The sequence below is a fragment of the Condylura cristata genome, unplaced genomic scaffold (assembly GCF_000260355.1).
Source record: "Condylura cristata isolate star-nosed mole 26May11 unplaced genomic scaffold, ConCri1.0 scaffold00029, whole genome shotgun sequence".
Lineage (NCBI taxonomy): Eukaryota > Metazoa > Chordata > Mammalia > Eulipotyphla > Talpidae > Condylura > Condylura cristata.
In genome coordinates this window covers 11,321,910-11,339,594 of record NW_004567130.1, presented here as the reverse complement: position 1 = coordinate 11,339,594, position 17,685 = coordinate 11,321,910, and the positions used below count along the sequence as shown (strand labels likewise).

Sequence of the window (17,685 nt, the reverse complement as noted above, 5' to 3'; positions counted from 1 at the left end):
GAGAGAACCAGGTTAACCAGGTCCTGGGTCGTGTGTGTGCGCGCGAGCACTGCTTTCATGGTTCCGGATCTGCATCATCAGATTCACACTCATCAGACACTTGGCTGTGGGGGCCTTTGCTGGGCCAGGAGTTCTTACACCTGGCCTGGAGGCGGGCGATGCCCAGAGCGCCCTCTAGAGAGATTTGCTGGTTACTTGCCCTCTCTCCCACTAGATTAGTATTCTCAGCCCTGACCCAACATTAGAATCACCTGGAAGCTTTCTAAAACACACCAGTGCCCAGCGTGCACCCCCTTTCTAGTTTGATTCAGCTGGCCTCGGGTAGAACCTAGCCTCTTTCGCCCTCCCCCCCCCAAACATCCCAGATGATCAGTAGCCAGGTAGCAATGTACTCAGCCATCTGTCAACTCCTGGAAGTTATCATCGTGGTGGCTTTTATTACCTGGAGGTTATTATCCTGGTGGGTTTTTTTCAAGTTCATAACCTAAGCACCTAGTGATGTGTTTGGTCCAGAGAATCTGAGCAGACTCCATTAACCAGATCATCAGCATCTAAAGGCTCCTGAGTCAGACTTCTCCCACTGTTTTTATCAAATAAACTTCTAACACTTGTGCTCACTGTCACTCCATCCACCCACACATACACTGCCCCATACTTACCTGTGAAATACTCCACTTCTTTCTCCAATTCTTGGAAAATCTCATCGGCTTCGGCTTTGCCAAACAGAATCGTGTAATCACAGTCCAGACCCTGGGCTCCGATGTGCCGCCAGCTGGACGGGGCCCAGGCGACTCCATTCCCGGGATCTTCTCTCCTGGGCCTTTTCCTGCTGTCTTCCTTGTTGCCTGCCAACTCGGCTGGGCCTTCTGCCCTCTGCTCTTGCTCCCTCTTTCCCAAAGTGCCCCCAATAGTCCGCTTTACCAGGAATCTGTCCATTCTGTCTCCACAAAATAAAGACTTGGGAGCCAGGGAGGGGGCACAGGGAGAGGTTGTTCAGGTAGATGCAAAGCTTCAAGGTCTATTTGTTCAGCGAAGTTTAGTAGCAAAATTCCTTTTAAAAGTTTAAGCCCATGTCCTAGGAAGAAAGTAGAAGTTAATGCTGGAAGTGCCCCTCAGGAGGGATCTGGTCCTGGGTCTCCTGGGGGGCCTTTGCATCAGAATCAACAGCTGTGCAAAAAAAAAAAAAAAACCCAAATGCCTGTCTCCCACCCCAGCAATTGGATTTTTAAAGAAACCCCCACCCCACCCCCAGTTGACATGTCAGGTAAACTTGGAAACTGCTACCCAAACCCTTACTTTACAGATGGCGAAACTGAAACCAGAGAAGGGAAAGGGTTTGCCCAAAGTCAGGCGAAAAGGCAGGGGCTTTGTTTACTTTTCACCCCCGGCTGAAGAAGGATCCGTGACTGAATAGTCCTTTTGCACCGGTATTAAAACTGGGTAAATAGAGCAATTTTCAAGTGGGTTTGGGTTTGATTCAAAATCTAAATGTAAACACGGTCCCACATACGCACCGATGAACTAACAGAAAATAAGACTCTGACATCTGCAGGGGGTCTGGTGGACAGGGCTCCCTTTAAAATCTCAGCATCTGCTCAGCTTTGACTCCCGCAAATATCCAAAGAGGCTGAAGGAAACAAACGCAGCCAGGCAGCACTGCTTCCGGGCTGCTTCGCGGGCCAGCTGGGAAATGCAGGCAGATTTGCAAATGGAGCGATGGGCGGCCTCCGAGCGCCACCTGCCGCCACGCTGGGCTCGCTGCAACACTTCCTCTTTTAAGGTCCCATCTGTTCAGTCATCACGGGTGGTTGGGGAGTTACTGGGTGTCACGTCTCCCTGAGAATTAACTTGGTGACCTGACAGGTAGCTGAGCCACCAGCATATCATCTCAGGTCGGAGCATAGGTCCTGTCGTCAAACTCCCTGGCTTCTATCTCCGCCTCCTCTATTCTAGCTATGTGATCTCGTGCAGGTCAGTAAACCGCTCTGGGCTTGAAGTACCCCATCTACACAGTGAGCAGCTACAAAACTTACACCTCAATGAGTACCGTGAGGGCTAAACGAGAATATTTGTGACAAGTGTGTGTGTGCTTCAAATACATGTCAAGTAGTATTATTATTCCTAATTTTTGTTTACTCTGTCACCCCGATGGAATGAAAGCTCTGAGATAGGGGACTTTGTTCTAAGTCTTCTTAGTGTACAACCCTGTGAATTTTGACAAATGTACCCAGTTGTGTGATCCCTGCTATCAAGATGCAAAAGCTCTATCACCCCACAAAATTCCCCCAAGCCTCTTAGCTATTAACACTTCTCCGGCAAGATACCCCGTATATTTTCCCCCTTATACTTTTGCTTTTTCCAGAATTTCGTGCAATGAAATTATTGTGTATACAGCCTTTGTGTCTGGCTTCTTTAATTTAGCATAATGCTTTTAGCATATAGCCATGCTGTTTGTATTTATCCCTTTTTATGGCTGAGTAGTATTCTATCACATGGATTTGGGTTATTTCAGGTGTTAGGCACTCACAAATAAATTCACTGTATCCACTCATCTACAAGCTTTTATGTGATTATAGATTTTCATTCACTTGAGAAAATACCTAGGAGTGGGGCTGCCAGGGCACACAGTAAGTGCATGTTTCACTTTCTACACAACTGAATTGTTTTCCGAAATGGCTGTAAGGACAAATGACTTTAAATTATGTTGTGTTCTTACACAAGCTCTTGTCCTAGGCGCTAGAACACAACAGTAACAAGGAGGATAAAGCCCCTGCCTCACCCAGGTTACATTTTGGAGGTGGAGTCCAAAATAGACAAGAGTAAATGGATGATTTTTAGTACAGACGTTGTAGAACGACCCACCAGAGCAGGGGAGGAAGGCCTTGGAGGAAGCGTCTGGGGCTGAGAAGTTTCCTAGGCAGGGAGACAACTGAGCAACTACTGAAGACATGTGGAGGGGCAGACAGAAGCAGCCAGTGTCGGCTGAACCCCAGACTGAGTCAAAGCCATGAAGCAGGGGCTTCCGCAGAGAGGACCGCAGCTGCAGCTGAGGGTCGGGCAAGAAGCTGCCGGAGGAAACCTGGACTAAGCTGTAGGATGTCATTTACTGTTCAAAGCAAATGACTGGGTAGGAAAGAGACTCACTGGGAGTGTAGGCGGGAGATGGAGAGCAACCCTTGAGAGGGGGTTTCACTTTGGGGTCAGGCACTACCGATGCTTTGGATGTGGGGAGGAAGGGTGGGAAAAAGAACCCTAGGAGGACGACTCGGGGTGCGGCGGTGAGCACGACCGCAGTTAAAGTCTTCCCCAAACCTCCCAGATTAGGCAAAATGTCCGACTGCCCTGATGTTAGCTGGACTTCAGTGAAACTGATAATGAAAACTGGATGGTATGATGCGACAAATACTACTGTAAGGCTAATTTCACTCCCACAACCTCCCACGTGGTTGGTATTTTAATCTTCCTTTTACAGCGGAGGTGGAGGAGCTAGCTCCCAGGTCTGAGGCGCGAACTAGACCCACCAGGTAAACACGATCGTACCCCGCCGGTCCCAAACGCTTCCCGGATCCACCTGGCGCCGGGGGCGTGGCAGGGAAGCCCCTATGCACATGCGCACTAGGCCTCTGCCGCCCCCTGCCCAGACCCCGCGTCGGAGCATGCGCGGGGCGTTTGGCGCCAATACCTGACCGGGCAGAGGCAGCCACCCTTGCGGGTCCAAGCGGCTCGTACCCGCTCCCTCCTCGGCACCGGGATGATCGGCCAGAAGACGCTCTACTCCTTCTTCTCCCCGAGCCCCGTCAGGAAGCGACGTTCCCGCAGCCCTGAGCCGGGGACCTGTGTGGCGCCGGTATCTGAGGAGAGCGGGGATGCGGCGGTGAGGCGCGGCGGGAACCGTTTGTGGGGCCGGGGTGAGGGGAGGGAGGCGGGAGAGAGCGGCGGGCTCCGGGCCCCGCAGGGGTGGCGGGACGCGCCGCAGTCCGGGTAAACGCGAGCACGGGCGGCGGGACAGCTTCCACGTGTTCAAAACAGCCGCCGCGGCGCCCCATCGGCGGCCATGCTGAGGCGTCGGCCAATGGGAAGGCGCCTCGGGCCCCGCGGCGCCAATCAGCGGGGGAAAGGGGCGGGGCTTCGGGGGGAGGATGTTTGCCGCGAAAAGGCCTCGTGGGGCCGCTGTGGCGCGGCCGGGGGCGGGGCGCTCGGTCCCCGACCTTCCTTCCCGCGAGCCCTGAGGCTCAACAGGCCCGCTCCCCGCCCGTTTTAGTGTGGAAGTTGGAGTCTGCTAGGCCCGGACTGAGGTTCTGCCAGGGGTTCCCCAGAGTCCGCTTTTGCGGAACCTGCCGCCGCCATGGGCCCGCTGCGCTACCCGCTGCTGCGCTGGGGCGGGAGGCTGAGGGCGTCCGCGGGAAGCCAGCTGCAGCTCGCGACCCGCCCCCGCGGCCACCCCTTGCAGGCCAGCCCGGCCAAGAGGCCCCGGGCCGCGCAGGAGGACCCCGGCACGCCGCCCACGTCGCCGCTCAGCCCCGAGCAGCTGGTCCGCATCCAGAGGAACAAGGCCGCCGCCCTGCTCAGGCTCGCCGCGCGCAACGTGCCGGTGGGGCTGGGCGAGAGCTGGAAGCAGCAGCTCAGCGGAGAGTTCGGGAAGCCGTACTTTGGCAAGGTAAGGGCGCCGAGCCCCTCTTTGTGTCGGAAACTCGGCAGGCCGAGCCCTCGTTTGCAGGCCGTGGCTTTCCTGCTCTCTTGCTTCCCGGGGGTGGGGCCTCGGGGCTTTAACCTCGCCCCCTTGGGTTGGTTAAACTCTACAGTAGGAAGACGTCGCGGCCCCCTTGTGCCTGCCTTGAGCCCGCTCGCAAGCGGGCTGCACTAGAAAGAGTGGCCTGCCGAGCCGTGGGAGAAACCAGGCGGAGCCGGGAGAAGCGGGAGGGAGGGGCTGGCGGCCGCCGGAAATCTGCCGGCCAATGGACCTTGACCCAGCGCCTATAAGGGGGGAAGGAATTGGAGGGCTGGAGCACCTGGTGGTTTTGTTGTTTTACATTTCAAAAGAAGGTGGCCAGAAAACCCGCGAACAGCTGGCTGGAACTCTCACTGACACTTCTGATGGGATTCTTTGACTTGCAAGTAGAGGTAGAATAATGTGATTAAAAGGCAGGACTCTTAGACCTGCTACTGAGTATCTGGTTTTACATCTGGTTTATCTTTTCAATCAGCTCATGGGGTTTATTGCAGAAGAAAGAAAGCACCACACGGTGTATCCACCCCCCCACCAAGTCTTCACCTGGACTCAGATGTGTGACATAAGAGATGTAAGTACAGGCTGGGGTGGGTTTTACTGGAGGCGCAGCAGAAGGGCAAACAGTATTTCTTAACTGGGGACACTGGAGTCCTTTCTTAGTGAGGGCTCTGGTCTGTAATTCAGGAATGAATAAAAATCGTTGTGAAGTTTGGCTGGATACATTTTAACCTATCTTTATTTTAAACAACTACCATGCACCTATCTTTATTTTAAACAACTACCATGCACTGTTTAGGCAGCTAAAAAGAAAGTTGTGCACACAGACCACGTGTTTCTGTTCCCATTTCCCATTTCTTGTATTCCATTCAGTCCTGCAACCTGTTACATACAGGCTTGGAGGGGATGGTGCGATGGGTTATGCAGCTGTTGAGTCTTTTCACTGTGTCTGCCCTCCTTGTCATTCATTATTCCTTCTGCCTGACCAATTGATGTTTTCAGGCTTGGCTTCTGGCCTGAACAGTTTGGATATCCTGTTACTAAATCCCTTTGCTTTGGTTATTCCATCCACCCGCTGCTGGGCATATCAGCTCCTGTACAGAAGGTAGTTGGTGGCTCACACTGTGTGAGGCCACATGGTACTTCCTGGCCTCCCTCCCATTCTCCCACCTCAGAGTTGGACAGAGGGCAGTGCCTCCTCCCTCTTTTGAAAACCATCCAGCTCCCTGAAGCCTGACCCCCACACCTTTGTGATCTGGTTTTCCTTTAAGTCCCTTGATGAGTTTAGCATCTGCTTACACTGGAGGATTTTACATTCATTCTTAGCCTTTTCCCTCTCCTGTTTTCTAACCTGAAGATAGGAATCCTACAATGTAATAAGCACCTGCTGAATCAAATAGAAATTATATAGTGAATAATCATATGTAGCAACCCTTGATTTTCATTTTAAAGCCAGCACTTTTTTTTTTTAAAGATTTATTTATTTATGCATATAAGAACTGGGTTATAGGCCAGAGATGCAGGGACAGTGAGAGGATTCACCAGAGAGACAGTGGGAAACAGAACAGGCAGATTTACTGAAATAAAGTCAGGAGAGATCTGCCTTGCCATTTGGGTCACCTTCCTCATTGGGGATAGAACTCGGGCTGCAGTGGCTGCAGAGAGCATAGTGCTGTGCTTTAATTTAACCCATTGTGCCACCAGGGAGGGCCCTTAAAGCCAGAACTTTGACTATAGCGCCTTATTTTTGATGTTAAGGAAAAAAAGAAACTTCTGTGGAAGACATCACAGCGGAGCTGCTGGTCAAGGATAAGCGTGTCTTAAAATTTCACACACATGCCAAATTACTTTTCAATGTATTGAAGCAATTCAAATCCCTAACCAGCAGCATAGACAGATGCCTGCTTCTCCTCAAGGCGGGCACTACAGGAGGAGAATGAGGTCAGGCCAAAGGGCCATGGGAGTAGGAACAGTGAAAAGCAATGAAAAGCAACGGGGCACTGTCATGCAACGTTGAGCCAGTTCTTTGGACCCATGCCGGCCCACCTCTTTATCATGCTCATGCTTCTGTCTACAGTGCTCCTTCTTAGGTCTTTCTTTCATATATGCTGTCCTTCAAAATCCAGCTTCAGGGGCAGCTGTTCAGCCACAGGTGCTCATACCACCTACAGCATACTGTTCACTGTGAAGCAACCTGTCCCAACAGGGAAGCTTTGGGCTCAGGGTCACACTCTCCGGTCCTGGACAAGCCTCCATATGAGCCTCTGCTCATTTGCCAAGAAGTCTCACTGGGCCATCTGTCCTCAGAAGTTTGATGTCCCTTTCTCAGATTACTGGCAAATTCAAAGCAGAACATGCTATTCAAATAGGGCACAAAACAGTACTGAGTTTAATAGGCATCTCCTCCTGTAGTGCCCGCCTTGAGGAGAAGCAGGCATCTGTCTATGCTGCTGGTTAAGGATTTGAATTGCTTCAATACATTGAAAAGTAATTTGGCATGTGTGTGAAAATTTAAGACACGCTTATCCTTGACTAGCAGCTCCGCTGTGATGTCTTCCACAGAAGTAAAAACAACCACATACAAGAGCATATGAAATAAGATTTATATCTTTTTTTTTTGTACTGGGAAACAAGCTGACTGCCCATCAATATTGGAGCTGGAGTAAGAGGTGTGAGGGATTCCCAAATATATACCATGAAAAACAAAAGCAGGGTGATGAATATAAAGGCCCCCCCCCCCAAATGTATAGGTATTAAAATGGTTGGACCTGGATGGAATGGGTGACTGGGAGGTGATTAACCAGCCACTTTGTGTACTACTGGGTGGCAGCACTTGTTACAAGGGCTCATTTACTTCTGGAATTTGGAGAATGAAAAGCCAAATTGGCCCCAACCTGTTGGAGGCACCTGTGCTAAGCATTAGGGTAGTGCCACAGGTTGCTTGAGTGAAGGCTAATTACAGACGGTGCCTGAATCACTGCCTTGCTGGGGCCGCCCTTCCCAAGTCTCTTGTATAGGTTATCAGGGATAGGGTAAGCCAGGTGTTCATTTAAACGGCCTACACACAGAATTGTTTAATTTCTTGCCACCTGGTATTGACAGGTAAAAGTTGTCATCTTGGGACAGGATCCCTATCACGGACCCAGTCAAGCTCATGGGCTTTGCTTCAGTGTTCAGAGACCAGTTCCACCTCCACCCAGGTATGATTGCTTTCCAGATGGCTCAGGGCCGTTTGTAGTTACTTTTAGATGTAGACTTTACAGATCATAAGTGCAACTTGGGGGGACTTTCTCTAGCTTCTGGAGCAAGATTCTCAGTCTTGGCACAGTAAATATTTGGGATTGGGTCTTTGTTGGGGAAAGGGCTTATCCTGTGCACTGTAGGCAGGGGCCAGGGATGCTGGCCCCTGCCCACTCCATTCCAATAGCTGTGTCCACCCCCCAGCCCCCATGACAGTGATACACACTGATAGAAGTTAGCAGGAGGGGGGCAAAAATAACCCCGACCCTGCCTCTGCCCCCCACCCCCACCCCTACCCCACACCACCACCACCAAAGTCCAGGTCTTGGGCAGGTTTACCGGTGGGGAAGAACATGAGGCGTGCCTTCAGGCCATCCTTACCTGCTGTGGTTGGAGATTATTCCCTCAGAATTGTGCTTTAAATTGTTTTTGTTTTATTCTCCTTGTTTGTTTTCAGTTTGGAAAACATTTATAAAGAACTGTCTACAGACATAGATGGTTTTGTTCATCCTGGTCACGGAGATTTATCTGGGTGGGCCAAGCAAGGTAAATCTGCGTAGTTGGATACATTTCGGGTGGGTTTCAACAGTCTTGCCTTTTCCAGCCCATATCTGTAAAAGATGGTCATGAAGAATTAGGGAGCTCCAATAACGGTGCTAGATTTATGTGAGTCAGAACACATCTGGTTTTTTATCCTGCAGCCTGTGCTTTTGCTCAAGATTCAGTCATAATCTAGATGAGAGAAGCTTATTCATTATTACTATCCTCCATTCATGGAGCTCCAGACCATTCAGATGGTGGCCTCATTTCAACACTCAAGAAGCCTATGTGTTTAAATCTATCTGCAGAACTGCTGCCCTGCATCCCTGCCACAAGTAAACTGTACCTAGGGGAGGGGAACAGTGTTTACTTTTCAGTTTCTTCCTGTCAGGTTTTGTCAGACATTTTTAGCGTCCTTTTTTTGTTTGTTTGTTTTCTGAGGGTATTTAATATCATAACAAAAAATCTTTCTGATTGGGTATAAGACATGCCGCTGTTGTCATTCTAGAACATGCTAAAAGGGCAGAGGTAAACATAAGATGCCCTCTAGTTTCACCAGAGGTGGAACCGCTGGTCATGTTGTAAGGCTTTCTTTTCTGACCTAATTTCAGAAGCCTACACCGGTATGGTTTCGTCACATGGTGACCCCCCAGCTGCTGAGTGTTTGGACTGACTTCCACTTACCTTTAACCTGTTTCTTCGGTGTGTGTTCATAGGTGTTCTCCTACTCAACGCTGTCCTCACCGTCCGGGCACATCAAGCCAATTCTCATAAGGAAAGAGGCTGGGAACAGTTCACGGATGCAGTTGTGTCCTGGCTGAATCAGAACTCCAGTGGCCTTGTCTTCCTGCTCTGGGGCTCATATGCTCAGAAGAAGGGCAGTGCCATCGATAGGGTAGGTGTGTCTTTTGACACTTGGAGTCAGTTTAGAGAATTTTACAAATTTTGCTTTGTGGTCCTGGAAAATCCTTTTCCTTGAGACTACTACAATTAAGGTTAAGATTCCCGTTGAAAATTGAACAAAATTCATGGTCTTCCCTGGTGGCGCAGCAAGTTAAAGCCCAGCGCTGCAGGCTAGCTGCAGCCGCTTCAGTGCGAGTTGGATCCCAGGCCCCAGATGATCCACATGGCACAGCAGACCTCTCCTGTCTCACCTGCTGCTCCCCTCAGTAGTGTACTTCATCAGCCTGCCTGTTCTGCTCCCCACTCTGTCTCTGGTGAATCTTCTTATTCTCTGCGCCTCTGGCCTAGACCCCAGTTCTGTATGATGAACAAATAAATCTTTAAAAAAAGAAATTGAACAAAATTCAGACAAATTACAAGAATGGCTAGCTGTATGAGAAAGCAGCTGTCCATTTTCTGATTTCATGCTGTTAAAAAGGGGAGATAAGCTTGCCCCACTTAGAAAGATACACAGGCCCTAGATACCATTCATTTAGCAAACTGCAACAAGTGATGAATGTCTTACGAGAAATTTGAGGGTATATAGAAAGCATGAAATATTTCATTTAATTACAAATGTAATATGCCCTTGACAGAATGCTTGGGCTCTGCAAGTCTGTGTCCAACACCCCCAAGCCAGTCCCTCACCTTCAAAGCTGCCCTCCCTGCATCCTCCCTGCATCCTCCCCAACTATCTCCTCCCTCCTCCATTCATACGCACCTGCATAGCAGTTGCTTTGTGAAAGACCAAATCTTGTCACCTTGCTTCCTAAAAAATCCCAGCTCTCTTCTTCACAGTCAAATGCTGCCACTCTGGGGTGAGCCACTGTCCTCTCTCTCTGGTTGACAGGGACAGGTTAGAGATGGTGATGGCCTGATGAAGAATGGGGTAAAGTGAGGTGGTGGTCCAGGGGATGGACTCCAGAGGAAACCCATCAGTAAGCAGAAATGAAAGAATAGTCCAAGGTGGGGCTGGCAGGTTCTTGGGTATCAGCAAGAGGTAACTAGTGATCAGAAACGCAAGTATGTGAGGCCCTCACCTGACTCATTGTACTCAGTTAAGCACATTGCATGCAGACTGTGGTTTATATTCACAGAGACTACAAAACTAGGCACATAACAGGTCCCTTTTTCTTTTCTTTAAAGATTTATCTATTTATGCATACAAGAACTGGGGTATAGGCCAGAGGTGTGGGGGAGTAAGATCTTGGACAGTGGGGAGCAAGACAGATTGACTGAAACACACTGCTGAGGGGAGCAGCAGGTGAGAGGAGAGGTCTGCTGCACCATGTGGGTCAGCTTCCTGGCTGGGGATTGAACTTGTGCTGCAGTGGCTGGGGACAGCTTCATAGTGCTGCACTTTAATCCCCTGAGCTACCAGGGAGGGTCCACAGACCCCTTTTGTACTGAAGCTCATGGAGCTGAAGTTCCTTGCCCAAAGCTGCAGTGATAGTGGAGATGGGATAAGAAACTGCCCCAGGCTGGCCTCCAGGAGTGTGAGGCCTCCAAGCCAGAGATGCTGTTCAGTTCTGCAGACTTGACTCACTCTGTTAAATAGAGTTGTCTTCATTTTTTCAACTTGGTATTTTTCCTTATGGTAGCAGATTTACTTGTTTAAAAATAAGATGTAACGTCTGTGCTGAGATGCCTCTTTTTTGCACAGGCAAGCAAATAGCACTGAAATGTATAGGTCAGATTCAGCTTTCTCTGTAGTGATTCTGTGTAAACGGACAAGGAGAAATCCAGTGTTTCCCAAAGAAGAGGAAAATAGAAACAAAGTCTGGGGTGAATGCACAAATGCAAAGAACTAAGATGCTTGTGTGGAGTGATGGCTATACTCAGTGTTTCATAGCTCTGCTCAGCATGTTCGTAATCTGTATCATTCTAAACATGGTTTGGTCTGAAGTCAACAACCATTATAGTAGATTGATGGTTAACAAGCCACCTGAGCACAAGATCTGGGTTTGCATAGGTACATCTGGGTGATGCATAAGTACATTAGTCCCAACATTTCTTCAGTGAAATCTCCTTCCCTTATCCATCCCTCCTTAAACTTGCTCCTCTGTGCTACTGTCTACCCAGTGGTCCACCCAGATAGCAAATGTCATTCTGCTCCTCCCCTTTATCCTTCCTACCTTGTTCATGCTCCTACTGCCAGTTGCTCATCTGTAGTCTTCGCTCAGACCCATCCCTGCCTGGCTGCTTTGGCCTGCTTCATTCCATCTCATCTGGCTTCAAGTGGCATCCTCCCTCGAAGGCTGTGGCTAGCTAAGGCTAACATGCTCGGACTTGGGGGGCCACAGTTCCCTCCACCCTTAGCTCCAGACTGACAGAACCACCCAGATGCTGCCCCTGCCTGCCTTTGAACATCCGCTTACTCTGTGAGGAGTAGAGGCCCTTTCCTCCTTCATGGGCAGCTGACTTCCTTCAGAGCTCAGCACAGTTCACATCCCCAGGGCCAGTGCTGCCTGCCAGATTGCCCTTTCTCATACATCGCAGTATGTGCAGCCATTGATGGTTCTTGAACTATAACTTCACAAGTGAGGCTCTGAGGCGAATTCCAGTGTCAGAGTCCCCGATCACAGATTATTGGGAGGCAGAACAGGCAGGGTCTCAAGGTGGGAATAACGTCAGTGAGCGGATATTCCAAAAATTGGGGAGTAAAGGGGAGCGGGAGTGAGGAAGACACGGGAGTCGGAGTTGGGTGCAAATCTTCCTGCTCTGCCTTCAGCAGAGGTTTTATTTTATACACTTCAAGCAGGCAGAGGGATGGCATTAGCATATGAAATGGGCTGAGAACATACTCACCTTTTTTCTAAGAATAGTCTGGGGTTGTTTTGACCTTTACTTGAGATTATAACATTCTAAAATCAATCAAGGTTAAAAACAGGTACATAGATGCACAAAGTTTAAGACTGATATTACCATAGTGAAGATTAACTAAAAATTAAGTCCCTTAAACCTTATCTACTACTTAATGGGTTTTTTTTTTTTTTTTTTTTTTCATTTGAGACATCCTGGGAGGCAGGAAGAGGAGATTTCTTGCAAATCAAATTATGGAAAAATCCTTTGAAGAAACTTGTTAGAAAGTTTTAAGTGAGTTTCCTAGAGGTCTAGACAGTAGAAAGTGTAATTAGCTCTGAATAGGAGACATAGGTGAATTTCCTTATCTAAAGACTAGATAGTAGAATCCTGAAAGACTAGCCAGAAGACTTGTGTGAATTCCTTTGAAGTGTAACAGGTAGAAAACCTGATGCTCTAAAACAGGCAACCTGGATGAATTTCCACATCTAAAGGCCAGACAGTAGAAAGTTTTGAGTAATTCTTTAGAAGCTGAATAGAAGGCTAGGTGAGATAGTAGAGTGATAAGATTTGGGTTTTCCTCCATCCTGCAGTGAGAGAGACTTTGCAGAAATAGCCCTTTTGCTTTTATTGATCAGCCAGTTGTCAAGTCACTTTTGACTTGAGAGGAATTTCTCACCGAGGTACAGTGCTGCTTGTCAGGGCCCGGTAGCGCCTTACGCGGCTGAGGCAATCCAATTGTAATCTGAAAGTTGCTCAGAATATTTTGATGTTATGATTATACAAAAAAGGAGGTCGTAACATAAGTTAGCAGTGGAAAGTCTGATTTTTCAGAGCATTTCCCCTCCACCCGTACCGTGTCTGTCGACAGAGATTGCATAGCTTGTGTCATTCCAGTTTCCTGATGACAAAAGAAGTGCAGCTTGGTGAGGTTCAGCAACTTCCCCTTAGAAGGGCAACACAGCCACTAAGTGGCAGGGTCAGGACTCGAACTCAGGTACTCTGACTCCAGACTATGATTTTCACTGTGCTGGGTGGGCTGCCTGGCTTCAATCAGGGTCCCTCCTGGACTGAACCCCTTGAAGGCAGGGATGTTTTGAAAAATAGATTTGTTAGGTGGTATCTATAGCTCCAGTGCTTTTCATTGCTGTGTTCTCTTTCAGAAGCGGCACCACGTGCTGCAGACAGCTCACCCCTCCCCGTTGTCAGTGTACAGGGGGTTCTTTGGGTGCAGACATTTCTCTAAAACCAATGAGCTGCTGCAGAAGTCTGGCAAGAAGCCCATCAACTGGAAGGATCTGTGACCCTGAACCGAGGTGGGGCCTCCACTGGCGTCAGAGTGTTTGCAGTTATGAAGTTGAGTTGAAAAGATAATTTCCCTGATAATCGTTAAGCACTCTGTAGAAAGAGAAAGTGTCAGTTCCGCAGCTATGAGCCAGGCCGCAAGGAGCCGCAGCTTCAGCCAGCCAGAAAGATGGCAGCACGCCGCCGTGGCTGCAGTGTGGCTTTGGCTTAAACAAGCCGTCACTCAAGCCTCAGGAAGGAGGGGGTCAGACACTTCTCCACTCTGTTAGCCTGCTTGATGGCAAAGTAGGGTGCGGGGATCCCCTTTTGGTGCCTATTGCTACGCGTTTTTACCTGTTAGGTCAGACTTAGATTATAAAGTGATAAGTTTTTTTATTTAGAAAGGCCTCCCTTGGCCTTCCACACAGCCACGGGCCTCCTTGAAAGAAGCATCTTTTTTGCAAGTTCCAAAACTAGCCCTGAGATTGGGGATCAGCTACCTGGTTGTAATAGAGAAGAACGTGCCCAGGGAATGATCCTCAAGGATGAAGAGGCAGAGGCAAGCTGGTTATTGCTCATGCCTTACTCTGAATGTTTCTAGGAATAAGCTGTGAAAGTTGAACAAGAAGAAAGGGGTTTGTGGGGACTTTTGTTTTGTTTTGTTTTTTTTAAGAAGAAATGTTTTCTCCTAGGTGTATCCTGATTTGGGGTTTTTAAGGCAGTATTGACTGCCTGCCAAATGCTGTTTTATAGACTGGAACACTGGAGAATTTTTTCCTTTATAATGTGTATATATTTGTTTAATCCCTTGTTTAAGAGACAATCTTTGTTCTGTAGCGACATCCTAGATCCTGTTAAAGATAGTTTTTGCTCTTAGCTGGGTGAGAGTTTAAACCTATCTGAATCTGGTAATAAAGATTGTTGAAGTTTGACTTTGTGCCAAGTGCTCTTCCTGCTTCCTCTCCCTGCCCTTGGTGTCTGCAGAAGTGCTTGGCTGCCCTGGGGCCTAGGTGACTCCTGGGGCAGGGGTTGCCTGGTAAGCACTGTGTGAGAAAGGGCCAGCCCCCAGGTCTTCCCACCCTTTCCCTCTGATGGCGCCACCTACCCTCTACCTTGGTGAGCCTGAGCCTGGTTCGCTGGGAGAGGTACCTGCAGGGCACACCGGGCGGCTCTGATTCCCAGAGGCTACAGGGAGTCTAGGTGGGGGCAAGGTCTGCTGAGACCCTCAAGGGGCCTCTTTGGACTAGGAAGCACTTATCAGGGCATTTCCGTGTGTCCTTTGTGGCCGTGTGTCCTACCTGCCAACCCCTGTTTTTAACTGCCAGTGTTTTCCGGCTACATGTAGGGCAAGGACACTGGGCAGACAGGTGCCCAGCGGCCAGGCTCTTGGCTGCAGCCCTGGGGTGGACCACCAAGAAGAAAGCCTGTGGCTTGCGATGCTGCTTCTCCGGGCACTGAAGTTCTTAGGTTTGAAAGGGGGTCACGCTGTGCCATGAGCAGGGGCTCTCACAAAGGGAAGGTGCAGAACCAGAATCTCTCCTCAGTTGCCCTCGGGTGAGCTTGGGCAGAATGGACACATCCTAAGGAGACATGGAAATGTCCGACAGGCTTTGCCTCTTCTAGCAAACGGCCCAGAGTTCCCTTCAAGAATGCCAAAAGCAAACGAATGTGTGTCTTTGGGGTCCTATACTGAACTTCAGAAGTGCAGAGAACACAGAACAGCATCAAACTGCCCGCAAGAAAGAAGCAAACTTAATCGCCCAATTTGGAAGGGGCCCTTGGTTTCTTGGTTATGTGTTCTTCACACAGGTTTTTCATGATTGCAGCCTTAACCTTCTAAAGCCCCAAAGAGTAAATATTTCAGGCTGTGCCATCATTCTGTCACAGGAACGATTCAGCTCTTCAGTGCAGAGGAAGCAGCCACATGCACAATGTAAATGAGCAGAGTGGGTGTTCAGTAAAGCTGGACTGAAGCTGGAACTTAGTAAGAATGTCTTGTCGTGAAATCTGGGATTTTTTTTTTGCAAGCTTTTAACATGTGAAGACTACTCTCAGCTTGGGAGCCACTATTTGGACCCCCTTCTAGGTGGTTCTACCTGGAAGTCAACCATGACTGTCCGGGCAGCTCTCCATGTGGAAACCTGTGAGACTCCAGCCAAAAAGAGTTCCTGTCTCCTCCCTCGTCAGGTAGGGAGGGCATCTGCTGAGGGCTTTCGGAAATGGTAACACAAGGAAGTCAGTTATGCAAAATGAGCTGGGGACCCTGACTTGTTAAATAATTAATCACGTGAACGGCACTATCTGGTTTTGACCTGAATCCCGTGGGGCAAGGTCAGTCTGGCAGGCTGTTAGCGTACTGCCACTAGACTGAATCCTCTTAAAAGTTGCTTTCTGCTGTGGTTTGCTGGTGGTGTCCTAGTATCAAAAGTCTTAGGGTTTGGAGCTGAAGAAGCAAGCTTTGTGTGGTATGTGCACGGCAGTGCCTTTTTGTCCTTGTCAAACTGTAGCGATGGGCACGGAAACACGGGCTCTGGGCCACTTTGGAGGGTCCTGGCGTGATGGCTGGTGGTAACTCAAGCTAAGAAGAGACTGGAACTTGCCCTGCCGGAGACAGCGTCTTCTCATTTAGAGTCCTGGCACTGAATCTGGGTCTCAGCCTGAAGTGACTATGGTGGTGATCTCAGCTGGAAGCAGCTTTTAAATTATTGAAGTATGTTTGGAAATGCAAATACTGGTGAGTAGGCCAGACCTGGAGGGCAGTACTTTGCATTCTTTGCTGCTCTGGAGTATTTCCTCTGTCCTCTTGTCCCTATTTGGGCTGGGGGAGGGGGGGAGGTGGGCCAAGCTTCCTTAACAAGTTAGCACTCCTTGACTTGGGCCACGTGGTCCCTTATGGGGGGGAAGGGAGGTTAGCTTGACATGGGTGACTTCCTCAATCTGTGTTTGAAGACAAGTACTTTTCTATTGGTGTTTGGTGGGGAAAGTTTATGATAGACTAGTTTGAAGCCTTCCTATTGACTGGCCTCTAGAAAATACTTGTAAAGAGAGTGTCAGAAACTAAGCCACCAGAAATTCTCTGTGTCTGTGTGTGTAAGGAGTAGGGGAGTGTGTGTGGTCTCTGAAAGCAGTCAAGTTCATGAGAAGATTCTATTAAATGCCTCTTCCCCCACAGCACTGTTAGGAGCTCAGTATACGCCGTTTCATGGGATTTTCCCAAACACATGATGAAGTTAGATGAGGAAACAACCACTTGCCCAAAACCACAGGAATCAGAATTTGAACCCATGAAAACCTGATCTCAAAGCCCAATCGTCTAGCCACTAGTTCACAGTCTGCCCGGATCAGAATTAATTGCAGCCATCAAGGAAGAGTTTTACAAAGTTTTCAGAAACAGGGAAGGATGGGTCTGTGCTGAAAGAGGCCCCATTCAAAGGATAATGGCACATGCTTCTCCAGGTGGAAGCTTCTCTGAGTCAGCACCTGCATGGGGCTGCAGCTTGGGTGTTGTGCTGAGCGCCCCACCTGGATTAGTTCATCCCCAACTCCTATAAAATATACTCACATATCTCAGGTTACCCAGCTGATGGCACAGCAGCCTGCAGAGGCCACCGGAGCAGGCAGTGAGCGATGGCCTGCGTACAAGTCCAGTGGGGAGATTTCCAAGAAGCAGATTACAACAAGCTGCCAGGTGTGGAGGCGCTGGCACGGGAAGGCTGCACCTGTCGCGGCTGCCATTTAAACCACTTCTGCACAGATTCGGTGCCCTGGCTGCTTTGTAAGGCACATCCTGGCTTACCAAAATGGGGCCACCGAGTTGCTGAAACCTTTACCTTTTGTCTGTGGGCACACAATGCCCTTTTGTGTGGCCTCTGCTTTCCTGCAGCCAGTGCCAGCTCCTGTTTGGGCCTGGAGGTGACCTTTGTCCTACATGCCTCCAGCCCTCAGTGGCAGAACACTCTGTAATGGCTGTGTGTGCTGTTCTCCGTGGTCTCCACTCAGCCCTAGCATGAGCCATCAGCCCAGAATGGGCATCACAAACAACTCCCCCCCCACACACAGTCACAAGAAGTAGGAAGCATTCTTGGAGCGGCATTTCCATTGACAGGGTTCTACCAAGTCATTCCGCGAAAGAAGCCTGGTAATCTGCTGAT

The 17,685-nt window shown here is 49.3% G+C and overlaps 2 protein-coding genes across 3 annotated transcripts in view; one reads left to right on the top strand and one right to left on the bottom strand.

Annotated features, from left to right (window-relative positions):
- The window catches only part of ALKBH2 (alkB, alkylation repair homolog 2 (E. coli)), a 5,044-nt gene extending 3,373 nt beyond the window's left edge, over nucleotides 1-1,671 (bottom strand). The window contains exons 1-2 of the mRNA XM_004690956.2: nucleotides 1,515-1,671; nucleotides 660-1,075 (exon numbers count right to left, since the gene is read on the bottom strand). Coding sequence (XP_004691013.1) covers nucleotides 660-936 — 277 coding nt within the window. The 5' untranslated portion in view covers nucleotides 937-1,075; nucleotides 1,515-1,671. The remainder of the gene's footprint in view (nucleotides 1-659; nucleotides 1,076-1,514) is intronic.
- A 2,539-nt stretch (nucleotides 1,672-4,210) lies between these two features.
- UNG (uracil-DNA glycosylase) lies at nucleotides 4,211-14,455 on the top strand. 2 transcript variants are annotated; one of them, XM_012730811.1, is made up of 7 exons: nucleotides 4,211-4,657; nucleotides 5,205-5,300; nucleotides 7,829-7,926; nucleotides 8,424-8,512; nucleotides 9,223-9,401; nucleotides 13,414-13,566; nucleotides 14,227-14,455. In XM_012730811.1, exons 1-6 carry the CDS (start codon nucleotides 4,346-4,348, stop codon nucleotides 13,552-13,554), a joined length of 915 nt encoding a protein of 304 aa, XP_012586265.1. In that variant the 5' UTR covers nucleotides 4,211-4,345; the 3' UTR covers nucleotides 13,555-13,566; nucleotides 14,227-14,455. The 2 variants fall into 2 exon arrangements, with proteins under 2 accessions (XP_012586265.1, XP_012586264.1); XM_012730810.1 differs by having other exon boundaries at nucleotides 13,414-14,455.
- Nucleotides 14,456-17,685: the final 3,230 nt, after the last annotated feature.

What these genes read in the sequence shown, in the direction of transcription:
- UNG (XM_012730811.1), top strand. Translation starts at nt 4,346, where the DNA reads ATGGGCCCGCTGCGCTACCCGCTGCTGCGCTGGGGCGGGAGGCTGAGG. An exon ending in GGAAGCCGTACTTTGGCAAG is followed by an intron (nt 4,658 to 5,204) that starts GTAAGGGCGCCG and finishes CTTTTCAATCAG; the next exon opens with CTCATGGGGTTTATTGCAGA. An exon ending in AGGGCAGTGCCATCGATAGG is followed by an intron (nt 9,402 to 13,413) that starts GTAGGTGTGTCT and finishes GTTCTCTTTCAG; the next exon opens with AAGCGGCACCACGTGCTGCA.